Source organism: Rhinopithecus roxellana, chromosome 9, assembly GCF_007565055.1.
Source record: "Rhinopithecus roxellana isolate Shanxi Qingling chromosome 9, ASM756505v1, whole genome shotgun sequence".
Lineage (NCBI taxonomy): Eukaryota > Metazoa > Chordata > Mammalia > Primates > Cercopithecidae > Rhinopithecus > Rhinopithecus roxellana.
The window spans coordinates 72,328,662-72,352,804 of NC_044557.1; the positions used below are offsets into that span (position 1 = coordinate 72,328,662).

Consider the following 24,143-nt stretch of genomic DNA (forward strand, 5'->3'; position numbering starts at 1 on the left):
TAATTGATACTAGTAATCCATAGTGGCATCATCTTTCAAGTTCAAAAGGTGGCAATATGTGAAAAGAAAAAAAGTGGTAGAAGTGAGCATTAATTATTCATATAATAGATAGTCTTGAGGGAGCAGAGTATAAATAGAAAAAAGAAAAATCAAAGAGATGTTCTTCAGAGCTTTCTATGTTCCAGTAGGTTTTGCGTGTAAGGGGCCACTAGTATCCAATGATTATACCCGTAGAAAAAGAGTACCCTTTGCTCTTATTGGAAGATAATGGTGCTGAGACAGCTAGCGTTTGGTGGATCAAGACCTGTTCACACAACCTACTAAATATGTATCCCTTAACTCTTTGCAATTTCTAATTATAAAGCAACAATGAATGATGTAAGGAAGGTTAATGTGACATAACTGAAGAGTCTTTTCCTTACTTTAACTTGCACTAGGTATTACCTTAAGCCAACAGTCCCCAACCATTTTGGCACCAGGCACCGGTTTCATGGAAAACAATTTTTCCACAAATCGGGGGTAGGCCACATTAGATTCTCATAAGGAGTGCGCAACCTAGATCCCTCTCATGCTCTCAGTTCACACTAGGGTTCACGCTGAGAATCGAATGCTGCCACAGACTGGTAGCAGTCCATAGCCCAGGGGCTGGGGACTCCAGCTTCAGGCAACCATCTGAGTATGCTTCCTCATCAATAACATATAAATAATACCACCTAAATTTTAGTATTTCCAGGCTTAAGCAAGGCATTCAAATGCTAAGATTCCCTTCCTTCTCCTTAGGTTAGTTTACTTAGAGAAAACAGAGGACATGAAAATGCCTGACACATGGTAAATACTTACTACTGGCTTCCTATGACACATGGTAAATACTTATTATTGGCTTCCTATTTTTCCTACCTGGGGCTTTTACTAGTCCACGGGCGTATTTAATAATTGTTTATAGCTGCTGAGCTATGTAAGCATCCAGAAATCTTTGTTAGCTATTAATGTGGCTTAGCTGAGCTACAGTCTTAAACGGTGATTAATGATGTCTCCATGTAGGAACTTTTGGCCCTTTGGTTACTGGTAAAGAAGGAAACACGGAAGTCTTGTTTCCTTCCTTCTCAACTGAGAACATCTTTCTCAATTCTACATAGCCTGAGTAATATATGCCATTTTATATAGTTCTGTATAATAACTACAGCTCTATTTGATAAAAAACTTTTAATTCATGGAATTAGCTGCTACATATATAAAGGGTCTATCTTGTTACTGTTCTACCTTGTTACTGATGCAACACTTTGGTATTTTCTCCATGATCCTTGACCATTTTGTACTACCAAGAATTCTTTATATTTCTATATGTATTTTTTCCTGCCCTATGCTTGGCATCTTCACAATACTGGTTATAGATGAATGAAAAAAATAGCACTTGGTTTATCCTAACCAATAATCTTCCTAGTTTCAGCACCCTTAGACTAAAGCTTAGAAGTACCAATACCCCAAGCCAAGGGTTGGAAACCACAGCAGGTGAAACAAATCTGGCCCTTGGCCTGTTTTTGTAAATAGTTTTACTGGAACACGGCCATAAGCATTCATTTACATACGAAGGCTGCTTTTGTGCTACATGACAGAGTTGAATAGCTAAAACAGAGAACATATGGTCTGCAAAGCCTAAGATTTAATATCTGGCCTTTCACAAAAAAAGTTTGTAGACCCCCACACTAAGTTTAGTATTGGGAGGTCTCCATGTTCTTTGAATGGCTCTCAAGAGCATTGTGATGAATGAAAAAAGCTTATCTCAAAGGTTGTGTATTCTGTAATTCCATTTATATAACATTCTCATAATGATAAAATATAGTGATGAGGAACAGATCAGTGGTTCCTAGGGTTAGAGCTGGTTGGGAGTAGGTATGGCTTACAAAAACATAGCATGAGGGAGATCATGATGATAGTTCTCTATCTTGGTTGCAGTGATGGTTACACAAATCTACACATGATAAAATGATAGGGAGCTATTCACGCACATACCGTACCAATGTCAACATCCTGGTTTTGATACTGTACCACAGTAACATAAAGTGAAAACATTGACGGAAATAGGGTTCAGCCTACATGGACTTCTCCGTACTAATTTTGCAACTTCTTCTGAATATAATTATTCCAAAAAAGAAAGTTAAAAAAACACAAACTTGCACATTCAAGAAAATTGACAGCAAGATAAAATGAATCAGTCAATTTTATTCCAATTCTTCAAAATGTATACTCAATATGTTGTTTCCAAAATGTAAGTCAACCTTTATATAATAGTTTTATTATTTCAACTTTCTTTTCTTTCTTTTTTTTCATCTTTTCTTTATGGTTCTTCAGTAGAAGCCAGAATCTTGAGTTGCCCAGTTAGGAGCCTAAAATACGCAAAAAGAAATCAACAGAGTGAAAAGAAAATACTTTCGGAAAAAAACTAACATACAGCATTTACTTTAGCACTACTCTTGCCAAACCATTCTAAGATCTTAACTCCTGCAAGTACTAGATGTCAGATGTCCCACTTAGGACAAAACAAACATCAAAATTATTATCTGGTATAGTATTTGGCCAATTAAAATGTACAGCAATAACGGTATCATTAATACTGGAACAATAAACACCACAAATTAATCCTGAAGCACACAGAAAAAAACATCATATGAAAGTTATTTTCTAGGCTCAGTTATTCTAAACTTGGTTAAAATATGCAATTCAAATTCTAATGCATCCTTCTCTTTTGAACTAAAGGACTATTCCACGGACACAAATTTGTTCTTAAAATTTCAATCAAATAGGGTTTCTGCATATCCCACAACTGTTTCCTAATGACTTCCTACCCTCCAGTTACACATAATCATAATGTGTAAACAATATAGTTTAGGATTCCAAAATTATAAGGCCATTCAAGTTGCTTCAATCTCTAACATGCAGAATTAATCTCCCAAAATGGGAGATTAATTTTTGATGTGAATATCAGATGAAAGATAATGACATTTGTATAAGATCAGCACTAATACATATAATAAGATCAACATTTTTACAGAACTATTTCTTTAGATTTAGAAGGAATACATATTTCGAACACTTGAAAGAGGGCTACACATGTAAGTTATCATCTGCCAGTATCAAAATGATGTGTTGAAAACCCTAAGGAAATGAGTTAATGAAGTCACACAGGAAGAGTCAAAGCAAAAGAAAAATAGTTATAATAAACTAGGAACACAATTCCTTTTTGAAGAGTCAAAGCAAAAGAAAAATAGTTATAATAAACTAGGAACACAATAATGCATCTAAGAAAAAATTCATTTGTTTAGTAATTTCTTAAAATGTTCATATCTTTAAAGAGAAAAACAAAATCAGCTACAACTCTTATCAATACACTTTCAAACCTCATGTAACAATTGCACGGTTGCTAAATCTCAGACAGAATAAAAAATGTGTGGTTCTTACCTCTGACCTGCTATTCTGATTAAGTTTCTTCTCAATATTCATGGCCAACATCTGGCTTCTAAAAGAAAGGCTTTTGGTCTTTTCAATCACTTGCTGATAGGGTGAGACTGCATTGTTACCCATAACCACATGACCCTAAAAGGAAACACAGGGAAATTGATCCTATAATGTAAATGACAGAGTTTCTCAGGTGAGTAATAAGCATGACATAATCTTTGCACATATTTTAAGGCACTATATAGAGATGACAATATTTACCAAGTAAGAAAAAAAAAGGAGGCTTTTGTTGCCTTCAAAGAAATTGTTCTACATTAAAACAAAATAAATTATTAAAGGAGGTAATAAAATGTCCTAGTTAAGAATTCCCAAAAGTATAATCAAGAACTTATAGTATGTAGCATAGCTAACGTAATACTCACTAATTTAGAATCAATCTTGGCATCCAGTCTTGCATTTCTAATCAAATTTACAATCCACCTTTCAGCTTCTTCTGGAGTCATGTTCAATTTATCTGCCAACATGCTAATGAAAAAGTAAAAACAGCAATGTTAATTAACTGGGCCTAAAAACTTAGTTTTACGTACACAGTGTTGACTCATACTCTGCACAGAGACTTTTTGGTATTTCTGGATCACCTTTCTCTTATATACCATGACCCCTACTGTCTGACTTGTTCATGTGCTTGTGCCTACTGACTTGTACTACGCACGACCTATTCCATTCACCAACTGGACTGTAAAATCCTTGAGGGTAGGGTAACATTCTGCATTTATGGAAATCCTTCAGCTTCTAGAACAGTACTTTACATTTACCAGGTGCTCAACAAGTAATGATCTAAGGGAGAAAAAGGTTTTATGATGTTCCCTCTATATGAGGATATATTAAAAGTCAGCCCTCCATATCCACAGGTCCCACATCCTCAGATTCAGCAAACCATGGATAGAAAATATTTAGGAAAAAACAAACAATAAAAAAGGATACAAAAATAATACAAATGAAAAACCAACACAGTATAACACCTATTTACATAGCATTTACATTTTTAACAGTAACCCAGAGATGACTGAAAGTATATGGGATAATATGCATAGGTTATATGAAAATATCACCCCATTTCAATTAAGACACTTGAGAATCTGAATTTTGGCATCCAGGAGGGTCCTAGAACCAGTCTCCCAAGGATACCAAGGGACAACTATATAATGGTTATACAAAGGAAACCTTTGTATAAAGGTTTCCTTGTATAAAGAAGACATATGAAAAAGACACTTGCACAGATATATTTACAGCAGCACAATTCAGAATTCACTTAGGAACCAACCTAAGTGCCCATCAACTAATGAGTGGATAAAGTAAATCTGGTATATACAAACCATGGAATACCACTCAGCCATTAAAAGGAAGAAAATAATGTCTTTTGCAGCAACTTGGATGAAACTGGAAGCCATTATTCTAAGTGAAATAATGCAGGAGTGGAAAACCAAAAATCTTATGTTCTCATTTTTAAGTGGGAGCTAAGCTATGAGCTAAAATCTCAGAATTCACCCCTATATTATTCATCCATGCAACCACAAAAAAAAAAAGTGTACCCCAAAAGCTACTGAAATAAAATTTTTAAAAAAGTAAACCTACTATAAGGAGCATCAGTAATAAGTATAATCTCAGGAAAAACATAAATAAAACTGAGGGGCATTGTGTATGTTTGTGCTATAAACTGTGGGAGCACTCCCTGGAGCTATATACTATATATAGTGTGTGTGTGTATATGTCTATATATATATAGACACTGAATTTCAGATAAAAGAGACGGAGGGAGTGCACCAGACCATGAAGATCTTGATCTAAAATACTATTTGATATCAATCAATCTGCATTTTGTATTTTTCCAATTTTATGATCAGGTTGAAGAGGGCCACTGCGGTGCTTAATTTATCAGAATTAAAAACACACCAGTCTTAGTAAGTAGGTTAAGTCAGTTCAGCTGATGGAAGAGTACCTACATATGCATGTAAAATATTTAAGAGTATGTAGTATACATGCATGTATATATGTGTGTTTATACACTGTCTTTTATCTTCATGGAAGCTATCAGGTCTCAGCTAAAATAAGACCCTCATAAGCCTTCTAAGACACCTCTCTCATCTGTGATACATCAGTTGGGTGCTTTCATAGCACCTATTTTTGCTATAGTTGTTTTACTGAATATCTGTCTCCAAGGTAGACTGTATACGTGTAACCAAAGTGCAAGCACCGTATCCTCCTCGTTCATTGCCATTATGTCTACCAATTAGCAGCACAATGCCTCATACACAGGACACAATAAAAATTTACTGTCTGATTGATTCCCATTCTAATCACTACCCTAGTTCAGGCTCCATTGCTATTTCTTAGTTTTCTAACTACTTTACCTCTTGAGTCTCTTCCATCTATCTTACATAGCTACCAGGTTAGTTCTACAACCCAACTACAGTAGTTCCCACTTATCTGTAGTTCCACTTTCCGTGGTTTCTGTTATCAGCAGTCAATTCCAGTCTGAAAATATTAAATAGAAAACTCCAGAAATAAGCAACTGATAAGCTTTATATTGTACACTGCTCTGGCTGGCATGATGATATCCTGTATTGTCCTAATGCCTCACCCAGGACTTGAATCATCCCTTTGTCCTGCATATCAACACTGTATACGCCACCCGCCCATCGGTTACATAGTAGCTATCCCAGCTATCAGATCAAGCGCCCTGATATCACAGTGCTTATGTTCAAGGAACCATTATTTTACCTAGTAATGGCCCCGAAGTACAAGAGTAGTGATGCTAGCATATTGTTATAAATTTATTATTATTGTTGTTAATCTTTTACTGTGCTCAACTTATAAATTAAACTTTATCATAGTCACATGTGCACAGGGAAAAACCTAGTATGTATTGGGTTTGGTACTACCTGCAGTTTCAAGCATCCTCTGGGGGTCTTGGAACGTATCCCCTTGGATAAAGGGAGACTACCATACCCAATTTATTTCCATATTCCTTTCAACACTTTTAACTTTCCAAGTTCCCATTATTCTCCTTCATAAATATAACATGCCAGCCAAACCAAACCAATCCTTTACCTTCATTGACATTCACTCAACAAAATATAAACCGTGTTAGATACTGTTGGCAAAACATCCTCTGTTGCCAACCTTTACAGAGTTTAAGTCAAGGGGGTCTTGACTTGAACATCTCTTGATCTTGGGAGGCAGAGGTTACAGTGAGCTGAGATGGCATCACTGCACTCCAGCATGGGCAACAAAGTGAGACCTCCGTGTCAAAAAATGAAAAGAAAGAAAGAAAGAAAAAGAAAAAGAAAGAAAAAAGAAAAAGTGGAAGGAGCTATGTATGTGAAATCCAAAAAGGTCTACCAGTTCTAATCTGGAGATTTTAGGAATAACTTACCTAAGGAAATGATATTTAATCTTAGATTTTTAAGACCATAGAATGAAAATTCCATTGTAGGCTGGATGTGGTGGCTCATACCTATAATCACAACACTTTGGGAGGCTGAGGCCAGAAGTTTGAGATCAGTCTGAACAACGAAGAGAGATTCTGTGCACACGTGTGCACACACACACATAGCAGGACACACACACACAAAGGCATGGTAGCCTGCACCTCTAGTCCCAGATACTCGAGAGGCTAAGGTCTGAGTATCATTTGAGCCCAGCAGTTTGAGACTGCAGTAAGCTATGATTACACCACTGTACTTCAGCTTTGGTGACAGAACAAGATCCTGTGCTTCTATAAAAAAAAAATTCCATCTTATGTAATAATAACTAACTAGAATTCTCTATCCCTCCCTCTTTCTTTACATCCATATTCTAAGTCTCATTCCAACATAGCTGGTGTTAATTTTGCATCAAGCATCAAGATCCATAAATGCCTGCATGCTCTAAGCCATATGTTACTTTGTGGATTTTTGTTTGCACTGTGCTTGTTGATCTTTTATTTGTTGATCTTTACTTTTCGAGGTGAATCAAGTCAAAGAAAAACCTGAAATAAGGCCCAAGGAATACTAGTAAATTATTCATGGCATCTCAGTTTATCTAAGCTACCGATTACCACTGTGACTGAATTAAAGAATGTGGAAATAATCTAGTTTGTTTTAAGTAACATGAAAATGCACACAGTAAAAGAAACCAAATGATTAACAAGACTGTAATCCCAGCACTTTGGGAGGCCAAGGAAGGAGGACTGCTTGAACCCGGGAATTTGAGACCAGCCTGGGCAACATAGCAAGACCCTGTCTCTACAAAAAGCAAAGGAAAAAAAAAAAAAAGCAAAAAAAGGACTAATAGAAATCATCAAGGTCTACAATTCTTTTCCAATCTAGCAATTTTATGCAGAATAGTACAGATTTTAAAATAAAAGTGTAATCTCCTATCAAAGCTCAGAAGATAAAAAGCTGTCCCTGGTGGTATAGTGGCTACGGAGAAATAAAACCATTTTTAAAAAGACAAAAAGTTGGCTTACCTTATCCCAGAATATGCTACCTCATGTTACTGAAAATAATTCAATTTATCAATAAACTAAAAGACAAAATCCATCAAAATGCAGAATTTCTGAGAAAAATATCTAGTCCAATCTAGATTTTAAACACTCAAATTTCTAGATTATTTAGATTACACTAAAAATCTCAATCTTGTCTGTAGGCAGCTTAAGGTAGATATTTAAATATGTTCTGTAAATCCCTTATAAATATCTTTAACCTAACTAGCTCTGTTGCTCCACCGGCACACACACAAAACACAGTATTGAATATGTTAAATAAGATAGGTACAGAATTCTTAAGTGCTATTTCAAAAGAGAAAGCAAAAAAAAAATCTTTCATCCTCAGTTCAATTTAATTAAACATGTTCATGCTTCTAGCACAAAATATAATACCTTGTTTCCAGAAAGTAAAAAAATACCAGAGACCCCACTTAAGGACACAAGATATATAAGTCTTAATTTAGGGAACCGATTAGGGTTGTATCAACTCTAGATTTTCTGTCAGGTTTTCAGTGCCTAATCTTTTAAATGGTCTTCCTTTTCTGAACTCTCCCATAGCCACCATCTTCCCCCACCCTCTCATCTTAACAAAGACTTGGAAAAGTAAGGACCTGGAGGTCCTATATTTCACCTGTCTTATTAATTACCTCTTTGAATAACCTGGCTTTCCAAATTTTATCTGATAGGCACAATTTATTTCAAAATACTGTTGATTTAACCATTCGAATATAGAAACCTCTGGTCTAGCTTTCACTGAAGACTGTTGGCCAACTATTCAGAATATCCAAAGAAAAGTACTCCAAGTCTTCTCTAATTAGTTTAAGACAACTAATTAAAGAGTCAGTGTTAAGTGTAAACTATGTTTAACTGTATGATTGGGAGGAAATAGGACAAAGAAAACAGGAGAAAATTGAGAAGTGCTAAATCCTTATGTGAAAACTGAAAATTCTCACTGAACTTTCCAATCTCTCTTTATAATCTTATAAATAACTGAACCTTATTGATAATGCAGAAATGCAATGATAATGGCCTTTGAAACTATCTCCATACATTTACATTCTAAATGTAAATTGTTATATGGTTATAAGAACTTTAAGAAAAATATTAAGACCTAAAATATAACTTAATAAAATAAGCATAGAATAACTTCAAAACTTAAAGTAACCCCCATTGGGAAATTATATTCATGTACGCTCCAACATGTTTATCATACACATTCAAAATATTACTTCCATACTTTGTTTTTATCTACAATTGAAAACTGGTCCAAGAATTATTTTAGAACAGCTTTTAAATTTCAGACACATACCATAGCTGATAAAACGATTCAGCTATACTAAATTAAACCCCAACACAGTAATCTTTTTTGACAGATGTTGCACACTTTATGGTAAACAGATTTGTAACTTATCCTACAGATCAATAAGGTTGTATAAAAACATATAAAACATTTTTAATATACATTTTTATAAAGCTATCACATGTGCTTACAGGCATTTAGTCAGGAAATCTATTAACAGAGAATGTTCCAAATTACACATGGAAAGAGTTATTTAATAAACAATTATGGGTTTTATAATACTATTTTCAGCATTTGAAACGTGTCCTTTGGTGGAAGAAAAAGAAGCTGAGACATATCCTTTCCCCTCCCTCAAAAGACAGAACATCAAATAACTTTAAACTAATTAAAGGCAAAAACAAGCCAGCATAAACTAGTGAATGGAATAATTTACCATAGTTAGCATTCAGTGGAAAAAAGTCTAGTTTGGGCCTTAAAGATATTCCATGTAGAGAGTTATCAGGATTCACTGACCCTATCTAATTTTCTTCCCATTGTTCTCCAATGCAGAGTGACTAGAGAGACTGATATGGACATACTTTTAATAATGTGTAATTTCATGTATGAAATTTGAAATTTCCCAAAATTACAAATATTTTCAATAATTTGTAATTTTATACTTGTCCACTTATTTAATATCTGCTTCTTCCTCTGGATTTTAAGCTCTTTGAAAAAGTACTCACTACTTTCTACCCTGTGTTTGGCCAAAAGAGGCACTCATTAACATCTATAATGTTTTCTTTGGAGAGCTGTACTACTAGGTAGGTCGCTATTAATTAATTATACCTTAATCATGATACATAGCATATTTGTTGTTTAGGAAGCTGAACACTAACTTTTAGAAAAGTTTTGCTTATTCTCAAAGTAATAAAAATACAGGAATGGAGAACAAATGAGTAGTTGCCAGAAATTAAGGAGAGGGTGGCAGGGAAGAGGGTACCACTATAAAAGAGCAGTTTGAAGGATCCTTGTGATAGAAATATTCTATATTTTGAATGTATCAACATCAACATCTTGGCTGCTATATTTTACTGCGGTTTTGCAAGATGTTACTAATGGGAGAAACTGAGTAAAGGACACAGGGTGTCTTTTTATCATTTCGTACAAGTGATATATAATCATCTCGAAATAAACAGTTAAACCTTTTTTTTTTTTAATTTTTAAAATTTTTTTTAAGCCAGATCTTGCATCAAAGTCACTTAGAGGACCTTTTCTAAAACACAGTCTCTGGGGTCTGCCTCCAGAAAATGATTTTAATGGTTAGGCTCAGTCATCTAGTATTTCTGTTTATTACTTTAGAGTTTCCCATTTGATTCTAATGTGCTGTCAGTACTATAAAATCGCTAATTTACAGCAATGATTCCCCAAGGCCGACTGCAAAAGAATCAACTGAGAAGCTTTAATCCCAGATTCTCAATGCCTACATCACAGAGATTTTGATTCAGAAGGTCTGGGATAAAAGCAGGAAATCTATTATTTTTAAGCTTAAATTCTTGTTGTTTTACTTCTCCAGATGATTTCAATGTACAACTAGGTTTAAAACCTCTAGATTAAAGTATTCTTTTTCCTGTATCTTGTTTAAAGGTAGTTTTTAGCTCTGTTGGTCATTATCACGGATTACAAATCCTTGAAGTCCAAATTAAAATGTTTGCTGTATTTATAAAATCCCAACATAAATACTTATTATTTCCAGCCACTGTCTTTCTTTTCTTTTCTTTTTTTTTTTTTTATTATACTTTAAGTTCTAAGGTACATGTGTACAATGTGCAGGTCTGTTACATATGTATACATGTGCCATGTTGATGTGCTGCACCTGTTAACTCGTCGTTTACATTAGGCGTATCTCCTAATGCCATCCCTTCCTCCTCCCCCAACCCCCCGACAGGCCCCGGTGTGTGACATTCCCCACCCTGTGTCCAAGTGTTCTCATTGTTCAATTCCCTCCTATGAGTGAGAACATGTGGTGTTTGGTTTTCTGTCTTTGTGACAGTTTGCTCAGAGTAATGGTTTCTAGATTAATCCACATCCCTACAAAGGACATGAACTCATCCCTTTTTATGGCTGCATAGTATTCCACGGTGTATATGTGACACATTTTCTTAATGCAGTCTATCATTGATGGACATTTGGGTTGATTCCAAGTCTTTGCTATTGTGAACAGTGCCACAATAAGCATATGTGTGCATGTGTCTTTATAGCAGCATGATTTATAATCCTTGGGGATATGCCCAGTAATGGGATGGCTGGGTCAAATGGTAATTCTGGTATCAACACACTGTCCTCCACAACGGTTGAACTAGTTTACAGCTCCACCAACAGTGTAAAAGTGTTCCTATTTCTCCACATCCTCTCCAGCACCTGTTGTTTCCTGACTTTTTAATGATCGTCATTCTAACTGGTGTGAGATGGTATCTCATTGTGGTTTTGATTTGCATTTCTCTGATGGCCAGTGATGATGAGCATTTTTTCATGTGTCTGTTGGCTGCATAAATGTCTTCTTTTGAGAATTGTCTGTTCATATCTTTTGCCCACTTTTTGATGGGGTTGTTTGTTTGATTTTTTCTTGTAAATCTGTTTAAGTTCTTTGCAGATTCTGGATATTAGCCCTTCATCAGATGGGTAGATTGTACAAATTTTCTCCCATTCTGTAGGCTGCCTGTTCACTCTGATGGTAGTTTCTTTTGTCCAGCCACTGTCTTTCTAACCCATTACAGCATCCTTAAAAACACGAAGAAGCTTATCTTTTTAATTCATTATACAATAAAGGTATTGAATTATTGATTTTTTCACTCCATTACTTTAGCAGGCTGTAATTACACGCCTAAAAAATTGGTGACCTAATGCAGTGGTTTTGGATTCTGGCTGTGCTTCGGAATAACCACCCTCAAGATACAGCACAGCAGCCCTGCTGCAAATCATAGCACAGCCTACTCAATAAATCTGATTCAAAGGTTTAGGGTGGCTACAGGGAGTTTATAAAACAAACTCTACAAAGATTCTGAAACACAGAGTTAAACTGACTTAGGGTTTTCAACTTTATCCTCTGGCTCAACTGATACCCTAAATGACAAATTAATCTAAACCTGACATTTCTAAAAATATAAGTTGTTCACAATATAAAAGAATTTACAGTGAGGTACAGTATAATGAATGTCAGACACCTTTAGTGTAGGCTCTATGAAGACCTAGTTTAATGTCCTTAAGCCTTAAATTTCCTGGCTACAAAACAATGCAGTTGTTCTGAGTCAGTGTTTTGTAAAATTGTGTTCCAAAGAGGTGTCTTAGGAGTCAGGAGAGAAGGTGAACAGAGCTGTAAGACAGGCAAGGTGAATGGGCTCTGCTTTGATCTGCTTATATACATATATAAATACATATATTCATATATATGATAACTGCATTTGAAAGTAAGTCCCACTGTCACACACATAGAGATTTAAAAGCCATGCTTCAAGATCTTGAAATGTGAGCCATCTTTGAAGTATACCATACTGAACACATACAAACACATTTTCAGATATAAAACATTTCCATCACCACAGAAAATTCTACTGAAAAGTCCTTCCCCTGAAAAGTAACTGTTGTTGGATTATAAGATCCCTAAGATTGCTTTCAGATTGAAAATTCTAACATAGTATTTGAAAAAACACTGGGTGCAAGTGGCTCATGCCTGTAATCTCAGCACTCTGGGAGGCCAAGGCAGGCAGATCACTTGAGGCCAGGAGTTCAACACAAGCCTGGCCAACATGGTGAAACCCCATCTCTACTAAAAGTACAAAAATTAGCTGGGCATGGTGGCACATGCCTGTAATCTCAGCTACTTGGGAGGCTGAGGCATGAGAATCTCTTGAACCCAGGAGGCAGATGTTGCAGTGAGCAGAGATCGTACCACTGTACTCAACAGTGCAGGACTGTGTCTCCAAAAAAAAAAAAAAGAAAAGAAAAACACACATTATTGATCCATGTACTCTTAATCATCTTAGTAAAACATTGAAAAAAAAAAAAACTAAAGAGCTGAAGTGAAAGAAAATGCTACTACTAGAAAAAAAAATATTTTTGAACTCTGGAAAGCCACTAGGACTTTAGTCTGAAAATGTTTTGTAGATTTTTGTCTAGCATAAAACTACAGAGATTAAGAAAATAATAAAAATCTACACGGAGAAAAGTTTGAAAAATTCTTAGGTAATGTCACATAAAGGTATATAGAAACATTCCCACTCTATTAACTTCTTTGAGCTGCACATCTCTCTTCAGTAAGGAGGACACACACTTAATCTATGTTCCTGTTAAAATATAACAAACCAAATCCCAAGAAAGAAAATAATGAATCTATGGTTGCAGAGTTAAAGAAAAAGAGCTAGAACAAATCTTATTAATAGTACCTTGGAAGCAAACATCAAAGCAGACAAGCATTATCACTGACAGAAATGCCAAGTTCACTAATACAAAGAACAGAAGAAATTTATTTAACAAATATTTATATTGTGTACTCACACTATACTGTACAAAGCATATTAGGTGCTACAAAGTTAGTATGCTAGGTGCTAAAGATGCAAAAAAAAGGGTCAGCTTTCAAAAGGCCCACAACAGGGATAGTAGTTACATCAGTCCTGGACCAAGAAACACCCAAATGACCACATTCTAACGAGAAATGGAGAAAATTCTATAAGGGAAACCAAAATACTAACATCCCTCTTTCACAAGCCCTACTTACAAACCTTAAAAATAAAGAACAATGCAAGAATTCGGTTACTACTGTCCACCGGAGCCCCACATATGATATACCTACCTCTTTATTTCACAACCAATTACATTATTAGGAATTTTCATGTAATTTGTAAGAGAATCAGGTTTAAAAAATTCTGTCTACAAGCTATAGTAAAGTGCTAATAAAACTGTGAAGGCAAGGATTCAATTCCCATAGGAAAAAATCCCATGATTATACTATACTTCTAATTCTGGACAACCACTTCAATGGACAGCCCACTAAAATTAGGCAAAACAAGTACGGATAAGCAAAACAAATGGCATTAAAGAAAAAGAATTTGTTTTATGCACAATTGCTCAGAAGCAAACACTAAAGTAGTAGGTTTTTAAACATTTATGTTTGACTTCTTCTGTGCCCAAAGGGCACTAGTCATTTTTCAAACTCTAATGTGTACAATTTATTTCTAATAGGTTATGTACATTTCACAATTTTTACCCAAAAATTTTCTCACAAAACAGAGGAAATTACAACTAAAATTCACCATAATTTTTCCATCTTTCTTTCTTTTTTTTTTTTTTTAAAGCTTTCTCTTGTGGGCATTTAGTGCTATAAATTTCCCTCAATTTTTCCATCTTTCAACATTTTAAGATGTCATAGGAGTTTACTATAGGAGAAGCCAAATATGTAATTAAATCATACAAACTAAACGGAAAGGATTACCAAATATAGTGGTCTTCCAACAGAATTTCCAAGTTAATGGGTATCTCCTTCTTTGTACTGCTGCTGAAAACCATTTTAGAAATGTTTACTTCACTTTTCTCCTTATGTAAAGGTACAACAGTATTTACTCTTCAATAAGGCAACTGACAATCATATATTGCCTTCAAATTAGTATTTTGAAAAATTATGCCACTCAAGCTAAAACGATTTGAGCCTGTAGCAAAAGTTAGGTTTTTAAGAAATTTCATCAAATTGTTTCATTGTTCTTCTGAAAGCAAAGGGAAATAAAAATCCAATTAACTGGAATTCTATTAAGTATACATTCACAATAAATGGAAATTTCCAGGAATTTTAAAGTAGAAAACCCAAATCAAATCAGTGTTATTACTTGATGCTGATACACTGGTGGATGCGACAGAAAGTCTCAAATATGAAGAGACGGGCATTTTCAATGAAATCCTCAAGACAAGCCACCAAGAAGAAGTCATTCACAAGCACCTATATGTACAAATACAACAAAAATTAATGATGAAATGTGAATCAAATACTTTGTCTGCTTTATTTTTCCATTCTAATATCATGAGTTTTATACCACAGCACTTTCTAGAACACTGTGTTCAAATCTTTAATGATTTAAATAAGTAGTAAAAGACTACTACAAGATAAAGACCTAAAAACTACAATGTTTCTGATAACTTTAAGTAATAAAGTAGTCTTCAGACAACAAAGTTTGGTACTATCCATTATTCCACATAAATGCTCTGCAGATAATATACCTCTTCCAACTATTTAAAATAGTTATAAATGGACTAAAGCCCTGAGTATTTCTGTAATATTAAGTAGACTTAGAAATTAGAAAGGAAAAGAATGCAAAAGGTGGCTACTATTCCACAGATGGTGTAATTAAAAGATAATATTTTAATTTCAAAAGCAGCAACCAAGTGCCCTCTAGGTCTCTTAATAGCAAAACCTAAACACTTAGCATAATGAATATACACCAATATTTACCTTAATAATGCAAAGTATGACTACAAAAAAAACACCAATTAACATATATGGATAATAACATATTAACATATTGGATTCTAATTTTCTATTCCATCTAATGTTTGAAAATCATCAGGGAGGCCGGGCATGGTGGCTGACGCCTGTAATCCCAGCACTTTGGGAGGCCCAGGCGGGAGAATCACGAGATGAGGAGATCGAGACCATCCTGGCTAACACGGTGAAACCCCGTCTCTACTAAAAATGCAAAAAATTAGCCAGGCGAGGTGGCGGGCGCCTGTAGTCCCAGCTACTTGGGAGGCTGAGGCAGGAGAATGTCGTGAACCTGGGAGGCGGAGCTTGCAGTGAGCCGAGATCGCGCCACTGCACTCCAGCCTGAGTGACAGAGCGAGACTCCATCTCAAAAAAAAAATAAAAAAGAAAGAAAATCATCAGGGAATGGATATTTACATGATCATTTTTTTCCTTAGAGAAATAAGACCTTTGTCAACAAATTGCCCATTTTGTGCCAAAATTCTAGTTCCAATGATGAAACTGATGACTAGTAACTTGTGAATCTGGTAAATGCGACTACATTTAGCAGTTAGAATTCTTAGTTTGGTTTCTTAAAACTTGTAACTAATTATTCAAAACAACTATAATCTAACTCTTCCACAGTTGTTCTAAAGGTACTTTAATTTCTACTAAACAACAAGAGACACTGCCGTTATAAAATTCATAAGTACAATGAATTGCCTGGTTTATCACAAATGTTAAATACAACCATGGGAAATATTCTAAAGATAAGCCCACCTATGAACCAAAATTAAAAACACAGTTGTTACCTGCAATTCAAAGTGACCTTGCCTGTACATATGAAATATTAAAAATATTTATTCATTCGAGATAAGACATGAAATTATGGATATATCTCTGAATTTACCCCCAATGTTTCAACAAACTCCCCTCACAAAAGAGATAAACACATGGCAACAACATTAAAAAAGTCATCACTTTAGCACATTCCCATTTTAAGATTAATAAACATAAGCCATTTAAGCCATTTTAAGGTTAATAAACATGAGCCATTTAAGCCTCTTTAAGATTAATAAACATATTTCTGTTATAATTACTTCATTATTTTAAGGAAGACACTGCAAGATTAACTTTACAATATCCAAAAATTTAAGAACAGTGTTAGTTTGTAAGTAAAAATTCATACTTACTGATTCACATTCCCTCAGCTTTTTCTGAGCCCCATCGAAGTCAAAGTTAACATATAAACATTCAACAAATTCTGTAATTGGGTCTTTATATGTGTAAGACTCCTGTAAAAATAAGTCAATGATCAAGGTAAGTCTGATTCAACACCGTTTAGCAGATTGCCCCAGAATATCCCAATCTTCTTGTTTTCTCCTTCCTTACCATTAATTTCTAGCCAAATTACCTAGCATCTTCTCGAAGCAATTGTTCCTATCCTGATTCCAGACCACACCTTAAGCTTATAATGTCTTTCAAACCAAGTTCTCTAAAGTCTCATCCTAGAAACATTCTGAAAGCTTTCAAATTCCCCTACTACCAAGTCTCCCTTAGTCAATAAACAGTTATAAACTTGCCAGGCATAAGGATATTCATTCCCTACTGAATGACAATAACTTCTTTGTATTTAATTCACTCTTAAATAAATATTTAAGTTATTTTTCTAAACTATGGGTTTTGCTGACAAGCTCACTAAGTATCAATCAGCATGGCTGCCTGAACCTTTTCCCCAACTTGGGATCTACTGAAACTGTATTGTATATAAAGTTCACCCATCTAGAATTATACAGGTAATGACCCCCTAACTCCAGGTTCTAGATTTTCTTCACTCTTTGCAGTAAGAGAAACACATATACATAATGTATATTAAGTGTTCATCTAGCAGACAGTAATAATCATTCCCACCACATCCAACTTGTGTATCTTGGACTTAAGGAAAACAAAAGCGCATTTGAGGCCCTTCTTTTCTAAACTTCATGTATTCCTCACCTATTTTTAAAAACATTTTTACCTTAAGAACTAAGTCTTGCTTTAGAAAAAGAGGTTAGACCTAAAGCTTAGGTACTTTTAAAAAATATATATATATTTCAGTTTTACCTGTTGAATAACTTTAACTAGGTCTTTTAGAACCTGCCGACGTTTCCGAACATCCTTGTTTGTTATGACTGCTGTAGTCAAATAGCGAAGAATGTGTGGACACATTGTCTGAATTGCATTAAGATATCTAAGAAAAAAATATGAAAGTTATTTAATAACTTACCCAGGGTGAGTTAAAGAAAACTCTCAAAGCAGGTCATTAGATTGTACTATTTCACTAGCCTAAGACTGCAAACACTTAATAATGAGTATTATAAGAAAATCTCCTCCAAGGAAATTTAAAAACAGAATCCAGTTTCAGGAATCCAAAAGAGGAGAATGCCAGCCACTATTTCTTTAATATGGGGTGAGATGGAAGACTCAATCAAGAGGCTAATTATCCTATTACTATTTTTGAGTAACAGGATTTTGGAAGGCTCATTGACATGCTGTCAGTCTGTTCCAAAAGGCACTGAGCGACGACTTTCATTCACCTATTAGAAAAAAACGTGTGAAAATCTATGTGCAAAGCACTCATACTAATCAGAAAATCAGGCACTTCAATAATTCAGGGGATGAAAGACTGGAAGCAATAGGGAGAAGGAATATTACAATATTACAAGGCATTGGTTGAAGTGGTAGCAGTAGGAATTAGGAAGGAATAGATGTTAGGTAAACATTAACAGGGTCTTGGCTAATATTTAGCAAATCTTGCTGTTGTGATGATCAACATGGGACAATGCCCTGTAATTAGGTGTTTACCCTTGTTTCTCCTGCTTAATTTCCTCAAAAAGCTCCCTATTTATTTACCCAATAAATATTAATTTAGCACCTCTGAGTGCCAGACACTATACCTATCTCAGAATTATCTGTCAATAAAGTCCATTTCTCTTAGGTGAATATTCAAGCCCCAAATCACTCATCCAGCTCCATCTCCCATCACACTACCATTGACAGCTTCCTCTTTCTTCAAGATCACTCCATACAGATTGGTCTCCCAAATGCATACCCTTGAAAGCCTAAATCTTAGCCATCCTTCAAGGTCCAGCTTCAATACCTTATCTTCTAAGTTCCCCCAGGCAATGATGAATACATCTGTATTTTATTATATTACAGATTCCCACAAAATGTTGTTTAAACTCTTTAGAGGACCCTAGAATCAATACTATCTAGTCCCACTCAGCCACCCTGAATGCCCTCTAAATGAGGCAAAGTATAAAAAGAATATCCACTCAAGAATAAATAAGTTCTAGGAAAAGACACCAAAAACAAACTGGTTGAATGACATCATCTGAAAAATTAAGCTCGAGTTTCAAATGAAAATTTTTTAATTGCAATGCTCATTTATAACAATTACTTCTCTTGCCAGAGAGCTCATGTACAAACACAGGAAAGCATGATTGTTTTGTCTTACTATCAGTTTTAAAGTAGGTAATTTTATTTTTTTATTTTATTTATTTATTTTTTTGAGACGAAGTCTCACTCTGTCTCCCAGGCTGGAGTGCAGTGGCACCATCTCAGTTCACTGAAACCTCCGCTTCCCAGATTCAAGAGATTCTCTTGCCTCAGCCTCCCGAGTAGCTGCAACTGCAGGTGCACACCACCACACCTGGCTAACTTTTCACGATATTGGCCAGGCTTGTCTCGAACTGCTGAGTCCTAAGTGCTGGGATTACAGGCTTGAGCCACTGCGCCAAGACGAAGTAGGTCATTTTGGTGTGCATTAATGAGACTAATCATAAATTTATCTAAAATCAATTTATACACATATTGTTCTTATACACAGTTTGTTGTATAGCATGTTATTTTTACTTATCCTAAGTTTATACTATTGCGCACCATATACATCTTAATTATTTTTACTGGAGGATTCCTTATTTGGGAAATCTATTCTTTGTTTATGTGAGTGTATTTCAGAAGCCAGCAAAATTTTTGTAAAGAACTAGATAGTAAACACTTTTGGCTTTGTGGGCAAGAGGCAAAATTCAGAATAGTATGCTAGATATTTCTATAAAAAGAGAGGAAACAAATTTCCAAAATATAGGTATACTAATGAGACCAACGGAATTCTTTCACTGGGAATAATTTTGCTCAATTAACTTCAAATTTAGAGGTTCATATCATTAAAAAGTATTGCATATGTTTTTCTGATAATGTAATCTGTAATGAGATTTTCCATATTTAGTCCTTGAAAATGTAAAAACAGCCAGGTACCATGACTCATGCCTATAATCCCAACACTCTGGGAGGCCAAGGTGAGAGGACTGCTTGAGCCTAGGAGTTCAAGACCAGCCTGGGCAACATAGTGAAACCCTGTCTCTACAAAAAAATAAAAACAAAAAAATTGAGGTGGAGGATCACCTGAGCTCAGGAGGTCGAGGCTGCAATAAGCTGTTAACTGCACCACTGCACTTCCCACCTGGGTGACACAGCAAGTCCCCGCCTCAAAAAAAAAAAAAAAAAAAAAAAAAGAAAGAAAGAAAGAAAGAAAGAAAGAGAGAAAAGAAAAAAGAAAATGTAGGCGGGGCATGGTGGCTCATGCCTGTAATCCCAGGGCTTTGGGAGGCCAAGGTGGGTGGATCACTTGAGGTCAGGAGTTTGACATCAGCCTGGCCAACATGGTGAAACCCCATCACTACTAAAAATACAAAAATTACCCACGTGTGGAGGCAGGCACCTGTATGTAATCCCTGCTACTCGGGAGGCTGAGGCAAGATAATTACTTGAACCCGGGAGGCGGAGGTTGCAGTGAGCTGAGATGGCGCCACTGCACTCCAGCCTGGACGACAGAGCACGACTCCATCTCCAAAAAAAAAAAAGAAAAAGAAAAAGTAAAAACATGCACAGGCACTAGTAAATGCTGACATCAAACACCAACTGACAAGTATATTATTTCAATTGAGCACATTTAGAAAGGCATGTACAATTCTATTATATTGGTGTTATCTCATAGCGTGTCATTACATTGCAAATTAATCACTTTCAGTTCAAATTTTGAAATACAGAAATTTCCTTTGTGCTTGCAATAAGGTCTAAAACTTTCTGCAACTCTAATTTGAGCTTGGAAATGTATCTGCTACAATCCTATTTAGGAATGAAAGTCTCCCTTTGTGTTTTAACTTCTGACAGAACACAAAATGTGTAAAGCAGTGGCTTTTTATTACTTATAATTCATACCATGTTGTCACTGAAATGACTTTACTGCAATATAAATTCTACATATGAACACTTTTGTAATTTTAGGTGGAACAGACTAAGAAACATTATCAGGTCTGCTGCAAAAGTTAACCTCCAGAGCCATTCAGTGTTTGATAACAGGTTGGGGGCAGTTTCACATCTCTCCCTGGAGCAACATGCTCTCAATATTCTCAACTCGGAGCAACTGTTCTCGCTGAAAGGTTAATAGTTTTAAACAAGTTTATTTCACTGGACAGATTTCTCTGGCTGCTAAAATCAAAACATGTTTTAACTGGATCACCACTGGTAAATGACTTTCCTTACTTGGCTAATAAAAGTACTACTCCTGCCTGGGCATAGTGGTGTGAGCCTATAGTCCCAGCTACTCAGGAGGCTGAGTTGGGAGGAAGGATCATCTGAGCCCAGGGAGCGAGTGAGCTGAGGCTGCAGTAAACCAAGATTCCACCACTGCACTCCAGACTGGGTGACAGAGCAAGACATGGACAGACAGGACAGGACAGGACAGGACAAGAAAGGATGAAAAGAAAAAGAAAAATAATAGGAAAAGAAAAGGGAAAGGAAAAGGAAGGAAAGGAAAGAAAGGAAAGAACCACTCAGAAACTTTAAAAAAAATTTTAGAGCAGGGTCTCATTCTGTCACCCAGGCTGAAGTGCAGTGACATGATCATCACTCAGTCTCCCAGGCTCAAGTGATCCTCCTGCCTTAGCCTAAGTGATGGGGCTATGGGCATGAGGCACTGCTCTGGGCTAGAAACTTACCTTTGAAGCCTCACTTTCATTAAGTTTTATGAAAAAATTCTGCTGGGATCTAATATTCCATTTTTAAAACTTATAATTTTTCTGACAGTTGCTTTCCTGTCAGTTTGAGAACATGTGACAGTTGTGATAAGTGATTATAGTCCAGTAATGTGGATGTATATTATTAGCTTACCTACAGTGTTTAGTACTTTGCTTTGTAATTCCTACAATAAAAATCTCCACTCCACTGTGCTTTATAATCACATTTGAAGTTCACTTCTCTGTTTTGACAGGGTAAATATGCACTGGTAATAAGATAACATATAAATAAAATGTTGCAGTGTGAATATGGGGCATGAGAAACACTGTCCAGGTATAACTGGCATCACTTGGATTTGTAGTAAACTGAGAAGAGTTTGAAGTGGCAAAAGTGCAACATATAATCTCTGTCTCAACTACTCAAGTCTACCATTAGAGTTCAAAAGCAGCCAGACGAGAGAGAGAGAGAGAGAGAGAGAGAGAGAGAGAGAGAGAGAGAGAGAGAGAGAGAGAGAGAGACTGTTTTCCAATAAAAAGTTACGAACACTAAAACTGAAATTTCATGTCATTTTTACATCACAAGATATTATTATTCTTTTCACATTTTTTTTAGCCAATTAAAATATAAAAGCCATTCTAGACTGCCAGACATAAAAACAGGTTACAGGCCAGATTTTAGCCCATGGTCCATAGTTTGCAGATCCTTGGTATACGGTATCAGGCTCCAGGTGTTTTTACTTTTTAGAGATGGAATCTGACTCTGTCTCCTAGGCTACAGTGCAGTGTTACAGTCATAGTTCACTATAGTCTTTAACTCCTGGACTCAAACCATCCTCCTGCCCCAACCTCCCAAGTAGTTGGGACCACAGGAGTGAACCACAATGCCCAATTAATTTCTAAAAAAAAGTTCTAGAGATAGGTCTCACTATGTTACCCAGGCAGGCTTCAAACTCCTGGCTTCAAGTGACCTTCCTGTCCCAGCCTTCCAAGTAGCTGGGATTATAGGGAGGAGCTACCATGCCCAGCCAGACTTCAAAACATGGCAGACTCCCTACTTTATAGGGCAAAAGTGATCCATCCTGTGTATATACATCTAGGTGTGTATACATCTATATATAGATAAGGAGAGGAAAGAATAGGAGTGGAGATTAGAGATGATTATTTTGTTATCTCAATTCACATTCTTGAAGGATTAGCAATTATAAATTTGTTTCAAACATAAGCAAAACTACAGGTATATACGTTAACAGTTAGTCTACCAATGACCAGTGTGTTCTTTTGTTTTACTTCCCTGGCTTATCTCTCCTCTCTGTCCAACCACATTTAAGACAGATCAATTTTTATCTTCAAGGACTAGATGCTTCTAACTTCTCCAGTATTTGGCATGTACAATACCACTGTATGTACTCATTAGACATGCTCTTGTACTACTTATTATGTTACTAGTATGAATTTTAAGCTGTGTAAGAGCAGCCTATACTTCTCATAGTTTTGAAATCAAATTTTATTAGACTTTTTTTTCTTTTAAATAATAGACTCAGTATTTATGTTGTGAAGTGATATTTCAAGCTAGGTAAGTAAAATGTTTTAGTTTATTTTTTCATTCTAGCACAATTCTTCCCCAACTGTACAGCTTTATGGGAGTTTTCCTACAGTGTTTCATAATTGGAAGTCAGAAAATTTAATAATCAAAACAAAAAATATACCACCAAATTTTAATATTTAAGTATCTACTGTATGTTACAAGAACAAGAAAAATGACAACTGTCGGTAAGTATGCTTACAAGTTGGGGAGATGAAGCTATTATAAGTTTTGTTTATTTTAACAGCTTTAAGTAATTAAACATCAAGTACAAGCTAAACAAAATACACTGAAATGACTTCACAAAGGAAGTAAATCTGAGCTGGATCTCAAAAACAGATAGGCTTTGGACAAGAAAGAACAAAAAGGGAAGTGCATTTCATGAAGGCGAGGCTTTAAAAAGAGAAAAACAAAAACACAGGTAGGACACTAAGTAGACCTTCAGAAGATTTCCAGATGAGGACCCTAGAGGTCATCTTGAGTGAGCTAAAGCAGGTAAAATACTTGCATGAAAGAGTTTTCTTACTAGGAACTAATTAGAAAATATAAGGAAAATAACAGCAGGAAAAGTCTGACAGTACAAATTCTACACATCATATAGTGGATTGGTTAATAGTAAAACTTGAAATTTCTTAGAAAATTTTTATTATTTTTATTTAGAAAACGAAACACTGCATCTTTCTTTCTACAAGTGGAGAGTAACAGGGCATTGTATTACAAATGGATTCTTTTTCCTAACAGCA

General features: G+C 35.5%; 1 protein-coding gene across 3 annotated transcripts in view; it reads right to left on the bottom strand.

Moving 5' to 3' along the window:
- Positions 1-2,200: 2,200 nt before the first annotated feature.
- Positions 2,201-24,143, bottom strand: part of EIF3E (eukaryotic translation initiation factor 3 subunit E) — a 45,596-nt gene continuing 23,653 nt past the window's right edge. Inside the window, exons 8-14 of one of the 3 annotated variants that reach the window (XM_030937473.1) lie at positions 17,866-17,992; positions 16,956-17,057; positions 15,134-15,243; positions 14,746-14,805; positions 3,876-3,978; positions 3,457-3,591; positions 2,201-2,384 (exon numbers count right to left, since the gene is read on the bottom strand). In XM_030937473.1, coding sequence (XP_030793333.1) covers positions 2,346-2,384; positions 3,457-3,591; positions 3,876-3,978; positions 14,746-14,805; positions 15,134-15,243; positions 16,956-17,057; positions 17,866-17,992 — 676 coding nt within the window. In that variant the 3' untranslated portion in view covers positions 2,201-2,345. Of the gene's footprint in view, positions 2,385-3,456; positions 3,592-3,875; positions 3,979-14,745; positions 14,809-15,133; positions 15,244-16,955; positions 17,058-17,865; positions 17,993-24,143 lie in introns of all 3 variants that reach the window. The other 2 variants (XM_030937472.1, XM_010370811.1) reach the window with 2 other exon arrangements.